Source organism: Ambystoma mexicanum, chromosome 5q (genome assembly GCF_040938575.1).
Source record: "Ambystoma mexicanum isolate Mex_15411 chromosome 5q, UKY_AmexF1_1, whole genome shotgun sequence".
Taxonomy (NCBI): Eukaryota; Metazoa; Chordata; class Amphibia; order Caudata; family Ambystomatidae; genus Ambystoma; species Ambystoma mexicanum.
In genome coordinates, this window is record NC_090933.1 from 215329779 (window position 1) to 215356630 (window position 26852).

Below are 26852 nucleotides of genomic sequence, written 5' to 3' on the forward strand. Positions count from 1 at the left end.
ATGTGGGTGGCATCACCTTCCACAGGTGGACATTTCTAGAAAATATTCACGTACTTGCTTGTAGTTTACACACATACAAAATGCAAAGCTAGTGTCAAGTTGCAAAACACGTGTAAATGAGGGGCCTTTGGCAAATGCTCTGTTATTCTGAGGAATGTCGATGTATTGAATTATGAATAGTTTGTTATTTCAATTCAAATCATTTGCTAAATCTCATTTAGGATCAAAGCCGTTCAAGTGCAAGATATGCCACTTTGCAACCGCTCAATTAGGAGATGCCAGGAACCATGTCAAGAGGCACCTTGGAATGAGAGAATACAAGTGTCATATCTGCGGGTGAGTAAATTGCTGCAGCCCCTATTATGGAAAAGTGGGAGAAGAGCACAGGATATGCGTTGCTTCGAATCCGAATAAATGTGACGAGCCCGCGGATGGTGGACATTATGCATGCATATCCTGCTTTCCATTGTTATGGTAAATTCCTTAAATACAGTTATGACATGCTTCTTCTGCTTTGGATCTTCTATGGAAGATGAGCAATTTTATGGGCTACAAGGTCAATTTGAACCTGTAATCTGTAAATTGACTAAATTATAGGATGTGCATTCACTTAGCCAGAGAGAACCGTAAATTCCGTTTAAAGACATCAAAGATATATAATATAGCCTTAAGTATATGTGTGTGTATGGACGTATGTTTGTGCCATACTACTTTAATTTTAAGACCATTAGCGTGTCTCTGTTTGAGAGCTTTTATTCATTCAAGAAACAAAGGCAAAGACTGCGTTTCAAACGTGCTGGTGTCTTATTTAGAAATGTCATTGTTTTAAGTGTGGGTATGTGGTTTTCCCCTGATATAAACGTTTCTGTTTTCCTTGCCTGCTTAATGGGCATTTCCTCCAACGAATAATTTGTAATGTTTAATTGTCCTTCAAATGCATTGCATTTAATGGAAGACAACTGAGACCATTTAATGCAAAACTAATTAATTTGAGAGAAATGTTTAAAAGGTTTTAAAATGCCATGGCACATATGGTATATCATCGGACATTGAAAGTTGGGCTTTAATACTCTATTTCTGATTACAAAATATATTTTAATGTTATTATGCCTGGCAAATTAACTAATATATGCATCATATAAAAACACTTTGCTCAGACCGGTGTAACCTGCTGCAGAGGTCTTTTGGCTAATGCAGAATATAGCTCAGGTTCAATTACAGTGAGCTCAATTCACAGATGACTGTACAGTGTAATTTTCAGGTTCTAATTTGCCTTACATTTCTTTTTGTTGCTGTAATATACTGGAGAGTTTCGAATTGTAGGCGATGGCAAAGGCACTGTGAAACCTGAGAAAACACTTTATTCTGAGCAGATGTAACCAACCTCTCTAAGCGATTGCCTAATATTTACAATGTGATTGTAAGAATAGTGGTGAAATTTGGTATTTTTAAAATTGCAACACATAAATAAGTAGCCATATTTTTCTTTTCATAAGAATCTTTATTTTGAGCGTTAAAAGTATTTATAATTATTTTGAAGACCTTTGGAAACTACTTACATCGTTGAAGTGAGGCCTCGCGCCTGAGACTAAGCAATGCAACACAATGTGTTTTTTAACAGGAATGCTTTCCATGTTTTCTATCAGTGCTGTAATTAGCCTTTTTATAGCCAATTAGAGGCATTTTAAATCCTTTTCTTTCTCTCTACTTGGCACTTTTCTTTCCATATAAATAGCCATGACTTTGTCTGACCGATAGAAATGTGGTGTATTCATCCCTCTGCCCATACATTTGCCTTTGTCCTTGGCTGTTAAGTGCATTAACGCATCACAAAATGACCCACTGTTGCAATCCCAGCAAGGCATGTATTTCTAGTGTTCTTTTAATATGTGGTTATACCTTTTTACACTCAGATTTTACTTCCTTTCTTAATTTTGGAATGTCGGCTGGTGTCCAGTGCATGCTTTTTAAAAGTGAGTGTAGCCGCTTAATGATAGCTGGATGCATGCACCTACCATAATTTATCAATCTAAATGTTTCAGGATTTGCCGAATGTACAATTTCTAGGCTTTCACCTGATTAACCAATGCATTTTCCTCTTGCTCTCTAAGCTTTGGAATTAGCCAAGTGTGCGACCATAACCCTGCATGCATCTGCTTTCACATACAACTCGAATGACACTTTGCACAACACTTCTGCCTTAAGAATGTAGCTACCTTTCAAAACAAAGCATTAGAACTGGAGCTACACACATACGTGACATCCTCTTACAACCCCCCTCGGGCCTCCTCCCCCGCTTATTTCCCTAGTTACATCTCTCCACCCATACACATGCCAATTAGACATGGGTGGCTAGCAGGGACTCAGCCAAACCCTCGTAATCTTTAATGGCCATTATAGGCACATGCATACTAGCACCTCCCAACTTTTCCATTCTTCGGACTATGGTCCCTCTGAGGTCATTCAACCTAATGCTCTTAGGGACCAATACCCATGGTAAATTCTGAAAGTATATATTGGCAATGAAGGAAGTAATGTATACAGTGTTATTGTGAGACCCATGTCATAATGCAATTTTGTTTTTTCAGCCATGCACCCCAATGTTTCACCATCGCCGATAGTGGGCAATGTCCTGTGTTCTCTGTGATGCATGTTAAAACGTACCTTCCCCCTTCTCTCCGTTCATTTGATTGGACAGCATGACCTGTTGTGATGTGGAAACTAGCGGCAACAATACAGGCTACCCTAATTTCTAGTCCTATATTGCTTGCTGGCAAGACCTGCATCTCTGTGTATTTCTTTAGGTATTTTATATAGCCCTGAGTGTTGATCACTTCAGATTGTCAGTTTAAGCAGCATAGCGTATGATTTTAAAAAAAAATATATGCGGTGTCAAGGAAAACGAGAGCACACAACCAAACACAGGTGGCCAACGAGGGTATGGAACATTTTGGCTTTAAGAAAAGTTGCATATTGGATGCAATACATCCAAGTAGTTGGCATATGCACACAATCTCTAGACTGTCTCCAAACCTGCAGCCTCATTTCACGCCCTATCATACTGAAAGATCTAAACCATTTCAACGTTTGAAGCAACCTCTGTCTTATGTTAAATTGCAGAATTTGTTAGATCATGTGTGTTGGAGGGAATGGGGATGGGGTCAACTTGTCTATGGTTTCGGATGAAACCTGAATGTTTGACTATTACCTGCCAGTCATAGATGGTTAAACTAAGAAAAGTAGTTGGAATAGTTTAATTAGATTCCGACCAGCATGGCATCTCCTTTCTGACATTCCCCAATCCCTGCTCTGTACATTTCAGGAGTCTGCTAAAGTGTTGTTGATAGGGTTCGGCTCTCAGGCCTAGGATCTGGGCATGCCAGAGTCTCCAGCCCTGTACACTCAGGAGCCTACCTCTGTTTTTCTTTAATATTCCTTGTTTAATTGATATCCAGTAGATCTCCCCTGAGTTACTGGCTGGCACGTACTGAGAGCGGTTTTCTATATGTACTACACTTTATGCATTGTGAAGTATGTTTTGGATTTGATTTTTAACTCTAAAGCGAAGCTTTGAGGTGGTTTTAGGGTTGATTTGACATGTTTGCATTTACTGGGGTTTTCACACATTCTTGACTGACGCATGATTATACATTCTGAGACTTGTCCATGAGTTTTTCTGAGAGTCTTGTGTAGATTATGTTGAATGCGCACCTGGGGCAGGGCACTCAGCCAGTTGGGTGACTGGAACAGCGAGCAAGAATACACTATGTACCGCGGCCCCCACCCTGAGGTCCTTCCCTGCATGGCGCCCTCTTGATTGTGGGGCGGCAACAGTGAACTGTTCACTGTGCACGTCCCCACCCCATTACCTCCAAAACAAACCTTACCCTTTCCCCACCCTCCTCCCTCTCCACTTACCTGCTGGCCCGGAGCGCCTTCTGCCCGCTGCCACCATAGAAATGGAAAAGTAACCAAGTCCCTTTTTCTATGGTGGCAGGCCTCTTTTTTTGTTTTTTTTTTTCTTAGAGAATGGGCTTGCGCAAAACGTGCAGAGCCCATCTCCCCCTCAAACCCCCCGCAAAAATGTAAACCATTTGCACACTGGGGGCGACTGGCCATCACTCCCTTGTCAGGGGACGGACCTGGCCAGTAACTGCTCACAGCCCTTGCTTCACTCGGGACTGTCAACAAGCTGGTGTGAAGTGCACTTCATCCGTTTGGTGAAACGGGAGGAGTTTCCAGTGCTTTGACAGCTGTAAAAGTACTCACTTGATGGTAATCTGCTTCTCCTCTACCTTTCAGATTTTCTTCCTTCTGCAAAATGCTCGAGGTGTCCCAGAATTGCGGTCGCAGGTTCTGCCCCTGCCAGTGCTAGGAGCTTACTTTTGGTCCTGTCTCGATTTAATGGTTGTTTTCCCTTCACACGGCCTTTGTGTGTCATCTTTTTAGGAACCCTTTGACGTTTCAAAGATTTTCGTTGATATTGACGTTGTTGCTTTTGAAAAAAGCAGGCCTTGCGATTGTTGGTACATATGAAAACGGGTTTCTTGTGTGGCCGAAGGCCTAATAATTCGTATTTTTTGTAGCTTCATGGCAAATAACTCACGCTTGTAAGCACTGTATTACCAGGTGGCAATTGTACCCCAATTTTATGGAACTCTATTGAGTTTGTGAGGATAAAATACCAAGTCGCCCATGTCGTGGTATTCGAACTTGAAAAGTGTAGACTCCCCTAATTTCTGAGACCAACCCCTTTTACCCATAAGCTATACAGCTGCATTAGCATTTATACATGTTTTACTAATTTAAGAGAACATTTCCATGTCTAGTTTCATTTTGTTAAGGCTAAGGACATTGTGTGCAGTGCTAGTATTATAAGCCGACTAGAAGGTTGCGATTGGTTACACAACTTCCCATTTTTCTATAAATATATCTTTTGGAGTCATTGTTTATTCTTTGTCTGTGCCAAGACGCTCCTATGGCATTTCCATTGTTGCAGGGACTATTATGTTGTCATAATGTTCTGTTCTCATGACAATAGTACTTAATGGTGCATTCATTCTTAACAGGAGGGGTGGACAAATCTGTATCATACAGCTTAACACAAGTTACTATTTCGTTTTCAGAAGTCAATAAAAGATCAGTAAATAGAACAACTTATTGTGTATCTTCTTTTGACTCCAACAGTCTTTATTGGCTATAAATTGTAATCCCCTCTGTTTTTGTAAATGCACTTTTTATATCTTTCAGTCTCCGTGCTGCTATTCGGTTTCTTTTTTAATAGCTTAGTAGAGAAATTGAGAAGTCAATACATGTACAATACATTGTGTTAAAACAAAAGCTTTTAACTGTTTTATTTCTGAAAGGCCTTCAGTTAACTATAAGTAATACGTCATTTTTCAAAAATGCAAAAAATGCAAAGAGAAGGCATTATGATGACAGAATCACCAATGCCATCAACACACAAAAAGAAATGTTTAGCATCATTAAAGAGATGAGAACCCCACCAGGCTGCGATAATACCCCAACCCCTCAGAGAAACTTTGCGACGACCTGGCAGACCACTTAAAAAAAATCAATGACATCCGACAAACCATACAAGAACAATCAACCAATCACAAGATACAACCAAAAGAACCCAACACAGAACCACAGTACAAACTCAAAAACGTTCAGGAAATTTTAGCAGAGGCATTCACAATGCTGGTAAAACTCAGCAACAAAGCTGGATCACCCCCGGACATCTACAAATCAATCCTCGCACAAGAAACGCCAGCAGAATACTACTGAAACCTTCTAAATGTATCACTAGCAACAGGGACCGTACCAAGGACCTTCAAATCAGCATCTGTCAAGCCACTTCTAAAAAAACACAAGTGGCGATGTAGAAGACCTCTCCAACTACAGGCCGATCTCAAACATACCCTACCCGGCAAAACTCCTGGAAACCTACGTATATAAAGTTACCCAAGAATACGTAGAAAAACACCACCTGCTAGACCAAGCTCAAGTCGGTTTCAGACCAGCAAGAGGAACAGAAATGGCACAACTATCAATCTGGGACGACCTAAAAACCAACGCCAACTCAAACACAACCTCAGCCCTTATTCTGCCAGACCTCTCCGCACCCTTTGACACAGTTAGCTATGACAACCTGAAAAAAAGACTAGAAGACATAGGCATAACAGACCGGGCACTACTCTTGACTAAATCATTCCTAGCAGACAGAACAGAAACCGTATGGATTAAACCCTTCAAATCCACTGCGCAAGTTAACGACTGTGGAGTGCCACAAGGATATTCACTGTTACCACTATATTTCAACATCTACAAGACCCCGGTCATCAAAATCTTTAAAAAAGACAACATTACTTGCTACAACTACGCAGATGAAACTCAAATCATCTACCAAAAGTGGATAACTCGGCTGTAATCGACTGTCTGAAAGAAATCTTCAACTGGATGAATGCCAACAACCCGAAAATCAACCCAGGAAAGACAGAAATCATGATCATATGCAAAGACCGAGAGAACGAAACCGCCATCCCGTGGCCAACGGAATTAGGAACCGCGCCAACACCCTCTAAGGTAGTAAAAAATCTGGGAGTCCTGATGGACAATACCCTAACCTTAGAACCACAAATAAATGCAACAGTGAAGAAATGCTTTTTCCTCCTCCACATAGCAAGAAGAATCCTACCTTTCCTCTCCTTCACGCACAAAACACTCCCTATCGTCACCCTCATCATATCAAGAATCGACTATGCAAACAGCCTCTACCTCGGAATACCAGAATACCTCCTGAGGAAACTACAATGGATCCAAAATGCTGCAGCCAGACTACTCCTCAAGCTATCCAGAAGAGACCACATCACTCCTGCCCTAAAAACACTACACTGGCTCCCAGTAAAATATTGCATCACCTTCAAAAGTATGTGCATAACGCACAGGGCAATCAGTGGACAAGGAGCAGAATTCCTACAAAAGAAAAGAACAATCTACAAACCAAAGAGGCCCCGCCGATCCAGCAACAAAATCCGCCTGGAACTAAAACCATACCTTAAGAAAAAACTTGGAGGCACCTCCTTCTACCACTTAGCCACGAAAACCTGGTGCACCATCCCAAAAGAGGTCAGAAACACCAAAGATCACCACAAATTCAGGAAATTACTAAAAACTTGGCTCTTCAAGACCACTGACTCAACCTGAAAATCAAAACAAGGAAAAAGGATGACGGAACTGGAAAGGACAATAACATCCCTAGAAACGACAGGGAAGCTCCGGCAATGCCGGACAGGTGACACAAGATAGACAGAAACACAGGTGACACCCATTGAGACAGTCAACTATCCCAGCTAATCCCACTTCACTCCACCTCAGTTGCTCCCATGTACCAAATATCAATTGGATTGCAGAGACACTGGCAATCTCCACACTAGCTGATTGATGGACATCGGCAGGCGCATTGGCCACAAGTGCAGGTAAGGAGGACAGGAGGGGTTATGATGGAACCCGGTTGAGGTGAGGGCCAGATGTGAAAGGGAGCTTAGTGCAAGATGGGTCCAGATCAGGACAGAGGAGCATCAGGAGAGACTTCTAAAATTGCCAACTAACCAATTATACTAACAATTTCCACCTCTGCACACACCTCTCAAACTCCAAACCAAACACAACCACAAACCTACAGCACAACAAACCACACTAGCTTCACTACACTGCAACAACAAAACAAAAAACACATAGACCTCCACAACAGTAGACAACGCCTACTGGCTTCAAACACCCGAGGCCCAGCCAACGGACTCACCGGGCTGTGGCCGTCAACAGCACATCACTGTTCTCTTGCACTTTTCCTGCTTCCGCCCACTAAATCAGTAGCCAGGGGACTGCTCTGGTGGTGATAGTGCGCCGTACAAATGTCCTTTAACATTAACATTCATCGCATTCCTGCTTACCAAAAGATAATGTTTCAGATTTAGTGATATGTTTCCACAGCGGGTATGTCCACTTCTACCGTTGCCGATCTAGCAAATTATTGGTTTGGCAACATCAACTGAGAAAGAAATATTGTCTGTTTTCATTACAATAGCCTCAACATGCCAGTTCTGCCGTCATTTGCATGCTTGGCGATCAACAGTAGCATTCCTAATCTTCTCCCAGTACAGTTTAAATGCACACGTTCTGCAAAAACACACCTATAGAGTGGAAACGATGACACTGCCTTCACAACCATATGGTGCAGCTTCTTTGCTTTCTTGGAGTAAGCTCAGTGGTAGAAGCAGAACCTCAAGCTTCAAGGAACTCCACCCGACAGGGATATCGCCTTGCTCCAGAGGCTTATTTTGCTAAAATGACATTTCTCGTAGTTGATACGAGATTATCAATAGGGGTGCACGTTTGTGACTTGTGAAGACCCGCTCAAAACATATTCAACTAAGGTCATCCATTAATTTCTCACTGGGTATTGAACTGAAGATAATATTAGCTGTATATCAAACCATATCAGAGACCTCGAGAGTAGAAAACTTGACAATGTGGTCGCTAATAAAATCAAATGTTCTTTTCCGTATTTATGGTGTAGATAAACCCCTCAACGCTCACACCAGAAAAAATGCAACCTACTAGGGAAAAAGGCCCTGTACACCTCTTGCCAGAAGAACAAGTTTTATTTCCCCAAAAAAGTAAAGATCTTCTAGCAATGGACTCTGCTGCCACAGAGTGCACTGGCAAAATGATGGCAAACAACACTTTAAAAAGGGACACTGCATCATCAGTGAGGTTAAAGTTCTGAAATGGCCGGTTGGCGCGACCCTATACATAGGCCACCTGCTCCAAAAGGGATGTCGGGCCATTGGTCCCAGCCCCTTCTGTTCGTCTTCTTCCACGTGGGCTCCTCCTGGTGCGTCATCGGGCCTAAGCTGCAGTTAATTAGCAATTATGAGCAGAAAAACAATGCATTCTCTATCTCTGCTATAATGAGCACCTTGTACTGCAGACATGGGCTAGGAGGATACTTTAGAGGTCACTATGATTTGCAACCCCAGCTCGATCTCCGACACGTCGTTCCAAAGCTCCCCACCCTCATTGTTAGGTTTGTAGTTTGGCCCTCCCAGCACCTTGCAGCACAAATCACATGACCTAGTGGAGGGTGCAGCCGTTCCTGCTTTCAGATCTTTTGTGATCAATTGGTGATCTATCATCTTTAGGGTCGGTGGTCTGGGCCTGGCTAATACCTTGGGATGCAGGGGTTGTGGGACAAGGGGATCTGGTCACTATATACTAAAGTTGGGACTGGGGAGGGTTTTAGCCCCCTCATGGCCTTACAGGGCATATTCCTCCTGGGTACTCTTACGTCCCGTCCCCTTTCCTCCATACTGTAAGTGCGTCCCTCGTGAGGGACGGTAGATGGAACCTTTTTCACCAGAAAAATCTTCTTCCCCTTTTAAATTTAGAGGCGCGTGGGGGCACAGTCCTGGGAGCATGCGCTCACCTGATTCCGCCCACCAGCGCCACTCCCCAGTCCCCTTTTCTGCGTCGACGGGCACAGGCCGATTTCACCAGCTCTCCTGGGTTTGGCTTCGGCCATGTAATACCAAGCACCCTTGCCCCGGTTATTCTTCTATCTTCTAGCTTATATTTTCTTTTTCTTCTAGTTACTTCGTCCTCCGACGCCACGCTCCTCCCCGGCGCATGTCGACTTCGACGAGCTTCAGCAGGTGTCCAACCTGCAAGGGGCTCGTCCCCATATCAGACCCCCACGCCCTTTGCCTCCGCTGCCTTGGCCCAAACCACGGCTGGGAAGGTTGCTCAGTGTGCAATGCCTTGACACCTCGGGCTCTGAAGAACAGGCTAGCTAGGTGGAGAGAACTCTTCCAGACGTCACCTCCTAAGGACCTGAAGGACTTCGTCAAACTTCGTTCGAGGCCTAAGGTAAGGCCTCTATTCACTATCGCACTCCGCAAAGGCGACTCTTTTCCGAAGAAGCGCCTGACCGGGAGGGGCCTGTCACGCTCTAGTACCAGCACACGTACCAAGGTTAGTCCAGCTACCGGCCTTTCGGCAGAGGGGTCTCCGGGCCCTCCCGGTATCGTTGCTGAGGGACTGCATCGTCAGCGAAGGCCTTCCACAAGCGCTTTGTGGCCCTGGCAGAATACCTGGGCCTTCCTCAGCCTGAGGTTGAGCAGCCCGAGGAGGGGGTCCTGGCTGAAGTCCTCTTGCTAAGTCCCCCCTCCAAGACTGGGATCCCGATGCAGAAGGGGTGCCCTGGCCAAGAAGGGGTGGCTCAATCCGCACTCTGCCCAACCTGTCAATCAGCGCCTCAACGCCAAGTAAAGGCAGTTGGAGGGGGATACACTCTTGCTTTCGGCTCATCCTTAGCCGCAGTCCTCTGAGATCACTGAGCGTCACTCTATTCTAAGCCTCAGTCGTCCTCAGCCACCTTGCCCTTGAACTTGCTAGGCAAGGAGAAGATCTTCAAGGCGTGTGGGGGAAAAAGCTGTACTCCGCCTCCCTGCACCTGCGTCAAGCCAACGCTGATGCCATGCTGGCAGCTGCTAACCAAAGGCTCTGGCGGGAAATCGCGGACTTCCTCCCGGAACTCCCCAAAGCCAGGCCTGCTTCAAAGCTAGGAGAAGCCAGCCTGGTAGCGTCCAACATCATGAAGTCCTCAGTGGCCCATATCGATACTTCTGGCAGGGCCATCTGCATCGCCACGGACATGAGAAGGTTGGCGTGGCTCCAGGCTACGAAGTTTAACCCGGAAGTCGTGGAACGCATATTGGACCATCCATTCGAGTGTAGTGACCTCTTTCACTCCTCCACGGATGAAGAATTGGATAAAAAGAACAGCTCACAGACTGTCAAGTCTTTAGTCTTACTAAGGCCACGCCCAAGGCGTACGTCCAGTCCAACCCATGCTCCGATAAGGGGCGGGTGCCTGGAGGGTGCCGAGGCTTCCAGGAGCGGAGGTCCAGGCAACCTAACTGTTCGCCGAGTCAGCGTCGGAGGAAACAAAAAGGGGGGGGGGGCAAGATTTTTTTTCAATCCCCCTCCTCCTCAGCAGCATCAGAGGGAAAAAAGGCATGACACGCCACTTCGGGTCCACGTGTCTCCGGTGGGGGGCAGGCTTGCCTCTCGCGTGCAATTTTGGCGCCAACATTTTTTGGACCCCTGGATTCTATCTGTAGTCTCCACGGGGTACCGCCTACCGATCCCTCCTTCTCCCAGCTCCCCTCCTCTCCCACATATTGGGACAGCAACTCTGTTGGCAGAAGTCCAGTCGCTCGTCGAGAGCCAGGCAGTGGAAGAAGTCCCAGCCTTCCCGATAGAATTGGGCTTCTATTCCAGGATTTTTGCCATACAGGAGAAGAACCAGGCTGGCCTGAGTGTTGTGTTGGACCTTTCCACCCTCAACCTCTCCCTACCGCTACAAAAATTCAAAATGGTTACGCCAGCTCTCATTGCGAAGACACTGAACAGGGGAGACTGGATGTGCTCCCTGGATCTGAAGGACGCTTATCTACACGTCCCGATTTGGCAGCCTCATCGGTCCTTCCTGCGCTTCAGGATCATGGGCTGCCATTTCCAGTACAAGGTTCTACCCTTCGGCCTCAACTCAGCCCCCAGGGTATTCACCAGACTGATGAATGCGGTGGCGGCTCTCCTTAGGACTCAGCGCCACCGCATCTACCCATATCTCGCGAATGGCTCGTCGGGGCCTCATTTCCGGATGCGGTTCGTCACACCTCCTCCTCCGTGAGTATGAGCACACTCCATGCCCTGGGCTTTACTATCAATCTCAAGAAATCTCAGCTGCAATCCACGCAGAAACTAACCTTCCTGGGCCTCATCTGGGACACTCTCTCTGAGAGGGTGTTTCTCTCGGAGGACAAGATCAAGGCCATCAAAAGAGCTACTACTCACTTCCTCTCCAGGACTGTTACTTCGGCCTTGTGGTACTAACACCGACTGGGCATTATGGTGGCGGTCCCCCACACAATACTCGGGATGAGGAGGCTACACCTACACTTCGCAGAGAGGAGCTCACAATCGGAGCCTGTGGACATTCCCACATCCCTCCACCCAGACATCCTCTGGTGGTCCGTAGACTTCAGCCTACATTGGGGCAAGCCCTTCCGGCAGCCTCTCCCTCAGGTCACTGTCACAACGGACTCCTCCCTCAAGGGTTGGGGAGCCACTCTGCACAACCATAGTGTCCATGGAGTTTGGACCCAGCTGGAACAGGAGTCCCACATGAACTGCCTAGAATTGAAGGCCATATGGCTGTCCCTCAAAGCCTTGCTCCCTCTCATAGAGGGCAAGACAGTACTTATCCAGACGGACAACTCCACCAGCATGTACTATGGTAACAAGCAGGTGGTACCAGATCCCCTCCACTTTGCAACCTCGCGATCAGCATGTGGGAGTGTGCCCTGGAGAACAACACCTACCTCATGGCTGTCCACCGCCCGGGGAAAGCCAACCTGTAGACCTACAGATTCCGCAGACTGGGGCGGACAATTACGAGTGGCATCTGTTTGCCTCCCACGTCAACAAGAAATGCCAGCAATTTGCCTCCGGCTCCTTGGGCGATGCCTTATAGCTACAGTGGAACTACATGAGGGCTTGCGCCTTCCCGCCCACCCCCCCTGGTCCACAGGGTGATCTGCATGATAAAGCAATCATGTCACCTTAGCATCATTTTGATAGCTCCCTCGTGGCCGGCGAGACCATGGTTCTCCGAGTTGCTCAGCCTATCAGACAGGCCTCCCATTCAACTACTGCTGGGCCCAGCTGCGCTCCTGACACAGTAGGGGGTAATGGTCCTCCAACCTGCTCCTCACAAGCAAGCCCTCGCAGCATGGTTCCTGAACAGGTCACCCTGAAACACTTGAACCTATCACAGGCTAACTTGGAGATCTAGCAGGGCGCCAGAAGCAAAGCTACCAGGAGCCAATACAAGAGCAAATGGTCTAGATTCCATCATTGGGCCAGCTCTAAGGATATCAACCCTCTCAAGTGCTATTTGGATGATGCCCTCTCCTTCTCGGCACACCTTGCACACTCCGGAGTGCAAGTCGACACATGCCGCACTTACCTGGCAGCCATAGATGCCTACAGGAATTCAGAGGAGGGTCTATTTTCCTCCTCTAACCCGGTGGTCGAACGGCACCTAGCGTGCCTCCACAGACTCTACCCACCCATAAAGAGGCCTCACCCAGCCTGGGACCTCAACGTGTTATCAGGCGCTTTGGCCCATAAACCGTTTGAGCCAGTGGCATCCGTGCACATCAAGTGGGTAACCCTAAAGACACCTCTGCTCATGGGCCTCACCTCAGCTCGCAGGGTCAGCGAGATCTAGGCCCTCGTGGCCTCAGAGCCCTACACCACTTTTCACAAGGGACAAGGTGGTCCACCGGACGCACCCTGCCTTCCTACCCAAAGTCTCATCCGTCTTCCACCTTAACAAGGAGATTGTTCTACCTCCTTTCTTCTCTGATCCCAAGGATGAACCTCAGTGAGTGTTGCATTGCCTTGATGTCCGACGCGCTCTGAAGTATTACTTGGACAGGACTAATGATTTCTGCAAGTCGGATGCCCTTTTTGTCACTTTCGGAGGTACAAGGCCAGGGTATCAGGCTTCCAAGGCCTCATTTCTAGGTGGATGTTCGCGGCCGTCAAGGAGGCCTACGAGGGGCAGCACAAGCGAGTTCTGGCTAATTTACATGCTCATGCTATCAAGGCTAAGAGCACGGCTATTGCATTCCAGCTCCATGTTCTGTGGCAGGTCATCAGTAGAGTGGCCACCTGGGCCACCCCCTCGGCTTTTTACAAGCACTACTGTTCTGGCTTCATGGTCGTGCAGATGTTTGGAACCTCCGTCCCCAAGTACCACATGAGCAGAAGTAGAAACACCACTCGTGTAATCTTTGAGGCCAAAGGTGTAGAGTGTCGTCAGTCTGGAACCAGGAACGCCGGAAGAACCCCTGACCACTGTAAGACAATGAATGGTTAGGTTGAACCCAATTCCAGTAGGATATACGTTGTGATGGCAAAGAAAGTGGGAAGGGCTTACCTACTGGAGGTGGTAGGGCGACCTGAGCAGAGTGAGTGGGACAGGAGTGGATGGTATCCGGCGGCAGCAGCTGGCTGTTGGCTGTTAAGGGTATTGGTAGCACTCTGGATAGACAGGAACACCTGAGGGCTCATGTGGAGGCGAGGGGGATAATCCGTAAAACAGTCCAGGAAAACAATGAGTAACGCCAAGATCAAGGGAGGGTCCAAATAGCGTGTCCAGTGAACAGTGCCAAGTTCGAGATCCAAGAAGACAGAGAACGACTGGTTTAAGGGAAATGGCAAGGGAAGTCCGTGCAGCAATATGTGGTCCTGAAAACAGAATAAAATCCAAGAAAAACAATACACCACACAGTAATATGAAGCATCAGCTGTGAAGCGTTTCTTCTGTGTTTCTCCGATCCTTTTGAATGCGGTGTACTGTCACATGACGTGACTTACGTGATCGAGCGTCCCGAGTCACGTGACCCGTGATGTGAACGGCAACTGCTTATCACATGACGCGGGGATCTCCTCACGCCCTTATACTGCCGATGGCCATGGGGAAACCGCCATGGCAAATGCCAATGTAGGAAAGGTAGTAGAACTCCTGGACTGCCAGCCGGGAATCACCGCTTGCGGGTGAGCCGCAGCCGTCGGATATGAAAGTGAGTGCGCGGTTTGCAGGAAGTTCGGTGAGTGTTGAATGTGGGGTCAGGAGGACAAGTACTGGATGCGGGTCGGGACATAACTACTGTCTGGATGTCGCCTCTAGGTCAGATGCGGCTTTCGGTCAGGTGGTTTTGAGAAACATGTTTGCTTAAGGGCGTTCTCCTCTCCACCCTAGGGCTGCACTCAGTTGTAATCGCCCATACAGTATGGAAGAAAGGGGACGGGACGTAAGAGTAATTAGTAAGAGTAATTAATAGTTACTCACCATAGTCCCACCATCCTCCCCCCTAATACTGGTGTCATTAGGCAATGTTGCATATTGTCGACGCGTCAATGGGGACTGAGGAGTGGCGCTGGTGGGAGGAGTCAGGTGAGCACATGCTTCCAGGGCCTTGCACCAGCGCACCTCTAAATCTAAAGGGGAATAAGGTTTTTCTGGTGAAAGTGGACGCCCTTGCAGTATGGAGGAAAGGGGACTATGGACTAAGAGTATGTTAGTCACTACAGTGAGTAAATATTAATATACAAATGCTGGCAGTATGAGACAAAGGTTTATGAATCTCTGTGGCTCTGGCCTTTCGCACCGCTGCCCATTTTCCAGCTCATTCCCACATGCACACACAAAATTCTATGTTTGCGGCCTAGGCCTACTGCCCTGGCTGCAGCGTAGCATTAGGCCTTCATGTCAAAATGGCTGCTATTTCTAAGATGACGTTTTGCTCTAATACACCCTATACCCCCAGATGCACTAACTCGCCCTTGGTGCAGCTCTTGACACCACCCCTTCCCACCTTTTTGCCTGCCCAATCATCTACAGCCTATTCTGAGGCCTTTGCCTCACTCAGAACCTCTTGGGAGCCTGGGTCGACAGCCCCGCTTGCCAACATTCTCCCCTTTGGTTAATATCACATTAATGAATTCCCAAGCAAGTATCATTTCCCTCCTCCTCTGTGTTCTCCCTTTCCAACCTTTCAGCTTCCAAATATAGCGGTGACCCTTCTTTTGGTACCCATGCTCGACACATAGACCCTAAACTTTCTCCTGCTTGTGCATATTGCTCGGGGGTACATGTAATGTATACGCACCCTCCATCCCCTGCTAAGTCCACCAAGTGTTCTATGTAATTCTCAGGGTCTGGCAGGGGAGTTGTGGTTATGCCTGGGCGGTGAAGACGTTGTTCTGACCTGACCATGTGTGGTTTGTTGGGGTCATCTGTTTGAACGGCATAGTCTTTTGTACCGCAAGGTGCACCATGTACCCCAATTGAAACCATTGGTGTGCTACTAGGCATTGCTTTGGCGCAACATCAAAGTCTGATCATGAATGTGCAGATGATCACCAACACCATCACTGGAACCATTATCTTCAGGATCGGCCCCATCCACGATGGAGCACAGGAAAAAATGTCAAACCAGTCACTTCTCTGGATACCTGCTTCAGTTTGCATGTTCGTGCTGAGGGTTTGCAGGGACCCTATTATTTGTGTCAAGCACCCATTGTCTGCGTCATTTGGAGGGGTGTAGGTACAGCAGGACTCTCCTATTTTGCAGCACACTACTCTTTCCATCGCCGTTAGTAAATCTAGCACATTGTGGTTCTGCAAGACATCAACCTGACTGCCAGCATCTCAGCCTTGATGGCGTTATGGCCCTGCTCAGTGTAATTCGCCAACTGGATCGCCTCCCATCAGACAATCTGGAGCCATTTAGCGTTTGTGGCATTTTGTTTTCCGGGTACTAGCAAAGAGGCAAAGAATGTTTCTTCCTTGCTGGATAGTGTATATTCGTGTTTTAGCATTTGTGATGAGTCTTGAGACAGATAATTAGATTTCCTCTTCCTGTACAATAATTCCTCTTTCCCTGGCAGGATATGAAATATAGGTGATGGCGGTGGAGCTATGGTGGGGCCATCTGTCACTGGTGCTATTATTGGGGTGGCAAAGTTGAGGTCCCACTTTAGGTGTTCTTTAGGGACCACAAGGAGAGCTGAGTGCAACATGGGCAGCGAGCACGTGCCCCTTCATAGTGGCGGAAGGTGCAGGAACTCTTGCTGGCCACAGACCCAGTAGTTATCCATCACAGCAGCTGTTCATTCTTGAGATCTGGGATATACAATGTTTTGTTACACTTGTTTTGGCCCCCACAAAGATGCTTCCTTTGTTGTCCTTCCTGCTTTTGCACCTTCACCAGCTTTTCCATCGGCCCAATCCAGGTGAGTTTTGCCACATGCGCATTCCAGTACTTTTGATGCATTGTTCATCCTCTCAATAACTTCGCCACTGAATCCCGCCAGGCCTCATGCCATGCAGCCCCTTGTAGTTTCCTGACAGCTGTTTGTCACAAACTTCACCCCTTTATCTTCATTTATGGCTTTTGTAAGCACTGTACGCTCTTGGGGTTTTCAGCACACTGCAGTTCATCCGGGTCCATCCTTTCGAGTGGCATGTTCTGTGCCTGAAATTTCGCAGTCTGCCAGACAGAAGCAGGGGGAGGGGCGGAGGGGGCCGACGCATGTGGTATCTAGGAACATGTATAGCAGCTCCCATTAACCCTTTTCTTCCCCACCAAACTCCTGTCTGTGTACCAACTATTGCTCTACTCTGGGTGGTGCACTTGTTCAATTATGTCTAAACCGAGCCCTCTGTACTCATCGTACTTGGATCCTTCTCCCTTGTCTTTTAAATCGTTTTGATACTTTCATATTTGAGCCAAAAGAAAATATAAGTCCACCCCATATAAAACTACATCCTAAATATATGCCTGACCCAATCATTGAAAGAGCAAATAATCCAGCTACGGAATGCATAACACGGGTATATGTGGAAGAAATCAGTTATGAGAGAATATTCACGTGGGCGGGAACAATACCGCTTTCAAGTGAGCTGTTAGAACAATATGCGTCCATTGTGAGGTACGAAAAGGAGGCAGGCGATAGAAGGAAAACAGTACGAAAATAGAAAAGGCAAAAGGAGATAGGAAGAGCAAGAGAACAGAAAGAAGTCGAGAGTCACTAATGCTTTTTGTACGAATAATGTCAGCAACGTTTGTGTATGGTGGAGGTAGAACAGTTGCAGGTGGACATTAGAAAATGGGAGCACAAACCAAAATTTGATTTCAAGTCATGTGTACGCAGACATTTTCTGTCCAAGGAAAACAGGCATCATATTAGCAAACTGTGTGTGTTAGATTCAAGACAGCGTAAGCATTTACTCAACTTGAGAGGGGTGTTGCGGCATGAGGTGCCCTCCGGACATCAGAATGATGCACTCAATATCGTAGCTCCTGAACCTTTTTCCGCACGGGGAGTGGCATAGACGACCTCAATAGGGCTGTTGTATCTAGGCCCACTCCACCGGCGGACAAAATTGCAAACCTGCACAAACTTTCTGGGAACCAGTTGGAGGGGAGGTGACGGCTGTGGATCAGATGCAGCGCTGGTAGATTCTTCCGACCGTGGTGGCACTATCTGTTGAGTGATACATTGTATGGCTTTTGCTAAGGCAAACGGGTAACTTTTAAATTCATCTCCTAGAAAGGATGCAGCCCTTTGAGCATCTGATGCTGTTCTAATGGGTGATACGGGCGTGTGCATTTGCCACCCCTTGACCACTTTGTGTGGTGACAGATAGTGATCCTTGCAGGTCTGCATACACATGCTAAACAAAGCGAGGGCCAAGCAGTGTACCCAGTTCTTCTTCAGCGTGGTGCTAGATTGGCCAACTTGCTTTTTAAAAGAACGTTGATGCGTTCCACAATCCCGTTGACTTGTAGGTGGTAAATTGTACACATACGATGCTTGATACCCAGTAATGCTCTTATTTCCTTAAAAAGCTCATTGAAAAAGTGAGTGCTGTTATCAGACCGCATTACATCAAATACTCTCCAGTGAGGGAAAAACCTCTCCGGCCAAAGATTTAGCGACACACTAGCCATCTGGATGCACAAAAGGACCTGCATCCACCCATCGGGATAAGGGACACATCACCAGGATCATGTAACGTGACCCATTACACCTCTCCCCAATGTCTGATTAATCGACATGCAATTTGTGAATTGGCCCCATCGGGCGTGCCAGAGTACATTGCGTAGTTCTTAATGTGAGGCCAGTGCTTTGTTTGGCACATAGTGCAGTGGATAACCATTTTAGTCAATGTCTCATGTAGATTGGGGACGAACCAGCCCTCCTGTATATCTGCGGCAATATGTTTTGACACATGGGGACGGATGAAGCAGCTGGTCGAGCGCGACCAGCAGCAGTTCATGCTGTATGACCGCTTTTCCTGTGGTTTCCTGTCGCCACAACAAATCTGTAGGGGACTGCATAACCTGCTCTTCAACAACAAGTCCTTCTCTTCCTGTGGGGCCTGGCCCTGTAATTCAATCAGTTGGGAAGCAGGTAATGACTTGCAGGATGGGACAGCTGCTCCCAGCCCTATGCTACCGCTGGATATTCGTAAACATGTGGTACTGGGAGATATGCCTCTTCCTTGGCTGCCGCAACTGCGGCAGCGATACAGAATCGGACCTCGTCCGTGTCATTAGCATTTGCGGTGCATTTCACCACCGCCATAAATCGGGCCTGGGACAGTGCGTCAATCAACTTGTCTAATAGTGCTACATGCTGTACTGGGGACCCATCCACTCTCCTGAACCCACTTCTTTTCGATAGCGCCAGCTCTGAGTGCACTGTGGTGTTGACATAGGCCAAATCCGAATAAATTGTCACGCGACACACCTGGGATGTTTGAAGGGCATCAATGAGCTCTATAGCCTCTGCAGCTTGGGCCGAATAATGTGTGCATAGTCTTTTTTTGCACCAGTGTCTCATACACTCAGTCTAGTAGTCGAACCACTGGCGCACCAGTATGCCTCAACCCAGTCCCTTGGTCTATAGTTGCTGACCTGTGTGAGAAACCAGAAGGTGTCTCACCCACTATCCCTCAGGGATCTGTCATCCAGGAGGCCAGGACACAGCCATCACTTTTGGATCCATTTCCTTGGGGTGGACCAGTGCGGGAGGATCACCTGGGTGAGGAGTCTTCAGGGAGTGGGACACTGGATTGTGAGTCGTGACACCGGATGGTATCTCCTTCCCTATAACACCTTTACCCCATCCTACCAGGTGAAATATTTAGGTAACATCAACCCCTCATCCCATTTACTACTCCAACACTTTCTCACGGACATCCTGCTATGAGAGAAAATAGACTAACACCTGAGCCGTATACCTGGCGTGTCCCAATACACAATGGTCATGCTAGGTCAGGCAATTACTGACAATCACACACACCTGACTTACATTAAGCTTCCCCACACGGAGAAAAGGCGGAGCATATCACATCACACTGTGAGCGAGGCAAAGCACATGAGGAAACAGCAGTTCCGAAACGGCAGCTGAACGAGAGAAGAAAGACGGCAAAACTGAAGGGGATCGGAAAGAGGGATGTTCCCTTGACCTTTTTTCGAAAGGGAACCGTTACTTTCAGGAAACCTCGAATAGAAAGAGCAAGACCAGGAAACCAGGCTGAAGAATCCTGCATTGCGTGGAGAATCACCAGCCACCGGGGTACTGTCCTTGGTTCCAAGAACAAAGCAGCGTCAGTGAAATCAACACAGCTGGTGAGTTGGGGAGACCGTACAAGACCGGTCTGTGTTGAAGCCGAGGTTGCAAACATCAACATTGTATGCGAGCACTGGAACAAATATTGTTAAAACGTATTTGATAAAAGACGCAAGTAAAGTTGAACTGGGGTTGAGTGATTGAACATTCAAAGCAAGATGCAATACCTTTGACAGAGTGCTCTGGCACCATGTGGGTGCTCAATCGAAGCTCTCTGTAAAGTATTCAGCTGCAAAAAGTGAGAAAAAGGTTACATTGAGAAGAGAGCGAGTAATAGTGAATCGAAGTGGTCCTGTGATGGATTGAGCAAAATCCTGCTCACGGTTGAACGTCTTTGATCTTTGAAGCAAAGAAAGCTTGGTAAAACAGATAAAGTTGGTCCGAGCCCAGCGGAGGGAGATCAATTGAAAGCTGTGTGTTAAAGTGGGTCTGAACCCAGCGGAGGAAGACCCAGGGTGAAGCAAAAATCACCAGAGAATTTTGTACATGGGAAATACTAAAAAGAAATTAACTTTGATGTTTGCCGTGTTGTATCAGGCCGTCTGAAATAAGAGACTTTGAATGGCAAAGGCTTTTGCACAGAAGGCCCTGATGTTGAAGTTTTTAACAGCTTTCTCGTGCTAGAAAAGCCAGAGACTGTGCTAAGTTCGAGTGTGCCTCTTTGTCCTGTGCTGAAAACGTGCCATATCATTCTTGAACACTTTTCCTTTGCATAGCATTGTTTCCCACACTATTTGTATTTAGAATTCAGGGTTGGCAATAGGTTTATTAGTATAGGCCCTTTTTTATTTTGGCAGACTCAACTAGGACTACGTTATTTTTTGATGGGCCTAGCTTGCTTCCATTTTTAGATTTAGGATTAGATAGGTGTTTTTCAAACCCAATTGAAGTTCAATAAACACCCTTGAACTGTGATCACGTGTGTGACTTACTGTTTGATACCATGCCTTCCTTACACCAGTCAATGAGAAAATCCACCCCCACAAACCCCCGGCTATCTCTTGTTTTTGGTATGTCGTCCTGTTTCCCTTCAAATGTCAGTCATGTCTGGCAAAGTCTTTGTCAGTGCATATTTCAGTTAAAAAGGTAGCAGGATTTACTGTTTTGCATCTCACTATGTAGATATTTGGGCTGGATAGGATTACCTCGTACGCCTATGCTCTTTGCGTTGTTAGGGTCGATTTTAGATCGCTCAAGGATGGCAAATACAGCATGCTCCACTTAGTGTAACAGAACACCCCATGACAATTGTGGTACTTTTCTCAATTGCAAAGGCAGCGGCAGCAACCGTCTGTTATCATTGGAAACTATCCTTGCATTACTGAATCTCACACCGCTGTAATAGGCCAACGGCTTGTGGCCCATTGTGATCTTTGGTGTAAGTTCCACAGTCATCAATTGTCCATTCGAATGGTAAAACAAGTAAAACTCTTGCATGCTATTTGGGATTGCCAGTACTGGGACAGTGCATATTGCTTCTTTTAAGTCATTGAAACTCATCGTCATGTCTTCCTTCCATATTATCTTTTTGTCTGTCTTTTTTCCTTAACAGTGGTGGGCCATGGAGCATTGTGCACAGATGCAGTGCGTTCTGGTATGATTTTCTTTTCGTGAACAGGTATCAGTTGTTGCAGTTTCTTGTCAACCTTGTAGTCCTTGTATGCGAGCAACTACAGGAGAGTGATGGAGTCACTTCTGCAGTGCTGCACATTGTCACTGTACACTAGTAAATCGTCCACATACTGAATGATGGTACTAGTCACATGGATGTTTCCTAGATCAGCATGTAAGATTCTGTTTAAAAATGCTTGGGGACTCTCAATAACCTTGTGGCAGTCTCGTGTGTTCAAAGCGCATTCCGCTATGCGTGAACTCGGTGAGATATTGTGAGTCTGGATGCAGGAATATGGAGAAGAAAGCGTTCTTCAAATCCACCACCATAAAATGCGTTGCGTGTTTGGGAATGCTGCACAAAACGGTTGCAGGGTTAGGAACCACAGGAAATTCTGCCTGTATAATATCATTTAGGGGGCAGCAATCTGTAATCATTCTCCAACTCCCCTCCCCTTCGCCTTTTTTATTGGGTATATGGGGGTGGAGGGCCCAATAATTCCCTGATTGAGCAGTGCAGTAATGGTGTCTCATACCCCCCTTCCTCTGCCTCTTTTGATGGGGGACATGGCTTTACTCAGGGCAACTGCGCCTTGCATGAGTGTTATCCTTATGGGTGTCAATCCCTGCAAAAGCCCTACATCGTGGACGCTGGTTGTCCATAGTTGCTCAGTGCTCAGGGACCTGCTCTATGTCTTTGCCAGTGAAAGTGGGTGTGACAACAAGGGCCATCAAAGAACATTGCACTTTACGATACAGCACCGCAATTTCACAAGAAATACAAATAGCCAGCACTCTCTCTCCATTATCAACCCGACCCTCAAACAGTTCTGCATCTGATACCTCTTTGAGGGGCAAAGTGAGGTTGGTACACAACACAGTGTGCAACTCGCACCTATCTGAATCAGTTCTGATGACCATTATTTTTGCAGATACCACTAAGCCTTGTAAATCCAATGACAGTGCTATCCCTGCTACTATCTCTGGGGTCACAACAGGCCTAAAAATGGAATCGGATGTTACTCGCCAACATGCTTCACCAATTTGGGGCACTAGGTTAAGTAAAACTGTGATCCCATACACGAACATATCGGGGTCAACTAGGATGCAGTGAACCACCACCTCCCCTCCTCTTGCGTTGCGTGTATTGTAACCATCGCTCTCATTGAGCACAACCCTGGAGTGGCACACAGTCTCCCTATCTGCAAAGGAGGTGGTTATATTCAGTTTGCTCAGGAGGTCGCGCCTGAGCAAATTTACTGGGGAGGTTTCCAAATACAATAATGGTGCATGCACCCCTTCCCCTCCTGTTTTGATCTCTACCTCTTCTGTGTATGGAACCGTGGCAACAGCCTCAGAAAAGCCCTGCGTGTCAAGAGTTTCACCTGATAGTGGGAAGTTTCCCTCACTGATGAATGATTTGGTGGCACCTTTGTCGACCATAAAGATGAATTGTTTATTATCTACCTCGGCACCCACCAAGGGTTCCTCATCAGGGTGGCAGTCATGGAAGGGACTGGGCGCGCAAGAGTTTTCTGTGGGCTGTCCTAGTCAGGATATGTGTTTGTACTCGGGAATGTGAAAGGATGTCCTCCCATCCCGCCCGCCCGCTCCTGTACGGGGCCCACTGTCCCATTTGGGATCGGGTTTGCTGCAGGTGCGGGTCCCCCATGTAATTGTAGTTGCAGGGTTGCTTGCATTTGGGTGTGGGGTGGGGTAGGCAGCTGTGCTTCTGGAGGGCCTTGGAGGTAGTTGTGTGTATGCCTAGTGTATTTTGTATGGGAAGGACGTGGCCACCAGGGGCAGGAATTTAACTGGTTGTGGTTGCTGCACTGGTCCTATGGAGGCGTATGGATTGTATCCTGCAGGCATTCTGTTCCAGCATCCCCTTGCAAAATGACCCCACTTCCCGCATGCCCAACATTGTACTGGCTGCCCCACCCCATTCCCCTTTGGCCCTGTGCCTCCAAACTCTCCTCTACCCACTTTTCTTCCCTGCTGCTTACCTCCTTGGTACCACTCGGAGGGTTGTGGCTGAAGACTGCTGCCCCACTGTCCTTGTTCCCTTCCTGGCTAAAAAACTGCTATCCTCCCGTCTGTCTGTGCTGCTGCCTGCTCTGTGGAGTCTGTCGGTGTCACTGGCGTTACCGCCCCTTGAACTGCTATCTTAGTAAATTTCTTTTCTACTAGTTTTGCTTCCTCAGCCTGCAATCTCTGTGCCATTTCCTTTTCCTGTTTTTTAACTCTTTTATTATGGTGTATAATTATAGTCTGCGTTTCGGCCCATTCCTTTGCCTCGATACCCACTATCTTTACGAGTGCCTTCTGTACCTCTTTGGGCAAGCCCTTTTTAATGACAAAATAGAAAAGAGGAACTGATCAGTCCCACTGGCCTCCTTCTCAGCTCGCCACATCTCCTGTACTTCTAAAATATACTGAGACGGGTCTTCATCATCCCCCATATTATGCTGCATTATGGATTGTAAGTCTGGCGTGTTAGGATATGTCCGTCGCAGCGCAATTCCACACCTGTGCTCTAATATTGTTAAAGGGGGCCCCAACATGCGTATCCTCTCCTAGCTTCACCCCCGAGTACTCAACCTTAACCCACACGTCCCCAGCCTGATCTCTCACAATGGCAACAAGCACACTTTTCATGTCCCCGCCGCCAGCTAAAGGAATCCCTGCTGTCTGCTTTTCAAACACATATATCCATTTACTGGCCCTTGCATTTAGGAGCAGGAGTGCTTTTATCAAATTGTTCTTATCCATGTGGGTCCAATGCACATAATGCGCCCTTCCATAGCCTTTATGCAATAATGTCAGCTGTGTGCCCAACCCTCGCCTTCCATCCATCACTTCCGTTTCTCCTTGCCACTGCTAACCATCCAAACCTGCTCCTCAATTGCAACCTCCACAAGCTTTCTACCCTTGGTGAGATCTCTGGCTTACTCCATCTCGTCCTCAAATTCATCCTCAGTGTTCCAGGTCTCTGTTTGCGTCGCTGTCCGACCTCACTTTCCCATAACCTAAACTTTCCGCCCCTCGATCGCCACTATTTGACCTTCTCAATATGCACATCCTTCATAGCAGTGCTATCCAGTCTAAACAAAATGTATCCAGCCCTCCACTCGTCTAAACCACACCCCAGTTTGCCCCCCCCTCCTTTACTGCCCTCAACCGTGCCAATTCTGCCTGTGTTGCTTCTAATGCCTCCTGTAACTCCTTCTGTGATTTGTTTTCCCACAGGGTGATGGTGTTAGGTGTCAGTCAGTATGGAGGTGGGGCGGGGGCACATAAGTTGGATTTATGTATCCCATGGCCCAGGCGGGCTTTGAGTGGGTACAGCCCGTCTAAGGGTGAGGACTGTGGTGTTTCCTCTGGTGCTGTGGCACAGGCTGCGTTTGGGGTGTCTCTATCAGTGCACTGGGGCTCGCACCCATCTGTGTTCTCTATATCTTCCACCATTTTCCATAAGTCTAAAATCTCTTTTTCGCTTTTTGCGCTTGTACTTGGCAGCCAAAAACATGGGCATATGTTCCAATATCCCCCTGTAATTTGTTCCCTGTTCTGGACATGGGCGTGACATCCCTCCCTACGTTCCCGCTATCCACTACATGTGATACTTCGCTATATTATCCTTGCACAGCAGCGAGGCACTGCAAATGTACTCCAGTGGTGAGCCCATATTGATAATCGTTATGCTTATCCACCCGCACAGTTTTGTCATGAATGTCACTACCAATCCTTAGTCCTTCCTCCCCATCGCCTCCTATCCAACTCCCCACCCCCACACACACTCCCGTACTTCTCACAACTGACACCCACACCACTTCCACAAGCCCTCCCTCAGCCTCCACCCAATTCACAATAATAATTTAATTACAATAAAACAAGCTAAAACAACAAGCCAAAATAACCAATACTGTCTCCTTCTCCCTCCCAAAATATATTGGGCACAGGAATCCAAGCTCTCTAATTATACAGAGCTCCTATTTTTGTATCCTCTTATCACAATAAAAAATGAAGCCACCTCCTCTCTTAACTCGGAAATGATCCCACATTGGATCATCTTGATCACCGTTCTCCGCCCCCACCTTGATATTGATAAGGGGTTCCATCTCCCCAAGTCGTGTTTAATTTGTTGTAGTAGTTGGGGATAGTTTTGGGAGTATATGTGTTGTATGTTGTCTGTCAAGGTGATTCCCAGATATTTGACCCCCGTTTTCACAACTTTCAGATGCAGATCGACTGCTACTGAATGTATCTGCGTGCTATTGCCCGCCAGTATCAGGATTTCTGATTTCTGTCTATTGATTTTCAGCCCTGACAGGGAGCTGAATGTTTCGATCTCCTGCATGAGGATTGGTAGGGAGTTCTCTGGATCCCCCAGAATCACCAACATATCTGCGTATGATGCAATTTTATGGAAGCTACCTGCCATTTCTATGCCCTTTATTTCCTGTTTGTTTCTTATCTGCGCCAGTAGTGACTCCAAAATGATAATAAGGGGGATGGGGCATCCTTGTTTTGTCCCCCTCTCGATTCGAATTTTCTTGGATAGGCCTCCATTCACTGCTACTCTTGTGTTTGGAGTGCTGTAGTTGACTTTAACCATTCTTATGAAGGAGTCACCCACCCCCATTCTCCCCAGTGTTTGAAACAGGAGCGTCCACTCTACTTGATGGAACGCCTTTTCTGCATCCAGGGCCAATATCATCTCTGGGGAGTGTGGTAGTCCTATTTTCTCCACTATGTGATGAATCAACTTCGGGAGTACTTGCGTAAACCTGGTGGCTAAGATTTTGGTATACAACTTTGCATCTTGATTTATCAACACTATCGGGTGGTATGAGGACGGAAGCTGCGGGTCCTTACCCTGTTTATGAATGACTATC

At 47.0% G+C, this 26852-nt stretch overlaps 1 protein-coding gene across 2 annotated transcripts in view; it reads left to right on the forward strand.

Annotated features, from left to right (window-relative positions):
* ZNF407 (zinc finger protein 407) overlaps positions 1-26852 on the forward strand; it is a 2669902-nt gene that overhangs the window by 504745 nt on the left and 2138305 nt on the right. For both annotated transcript variants that reach the window (XM_069620736.1, XM_069620737.1), the window contains exon 4: positions 222-336. In XM_069620736.1, the coding sequence (XP_069476837.1) occupies positions 222-336 (115 nt within the window). The remainder of the gene's footprint in view (positions 1-221; positions 337-26852) is intronic.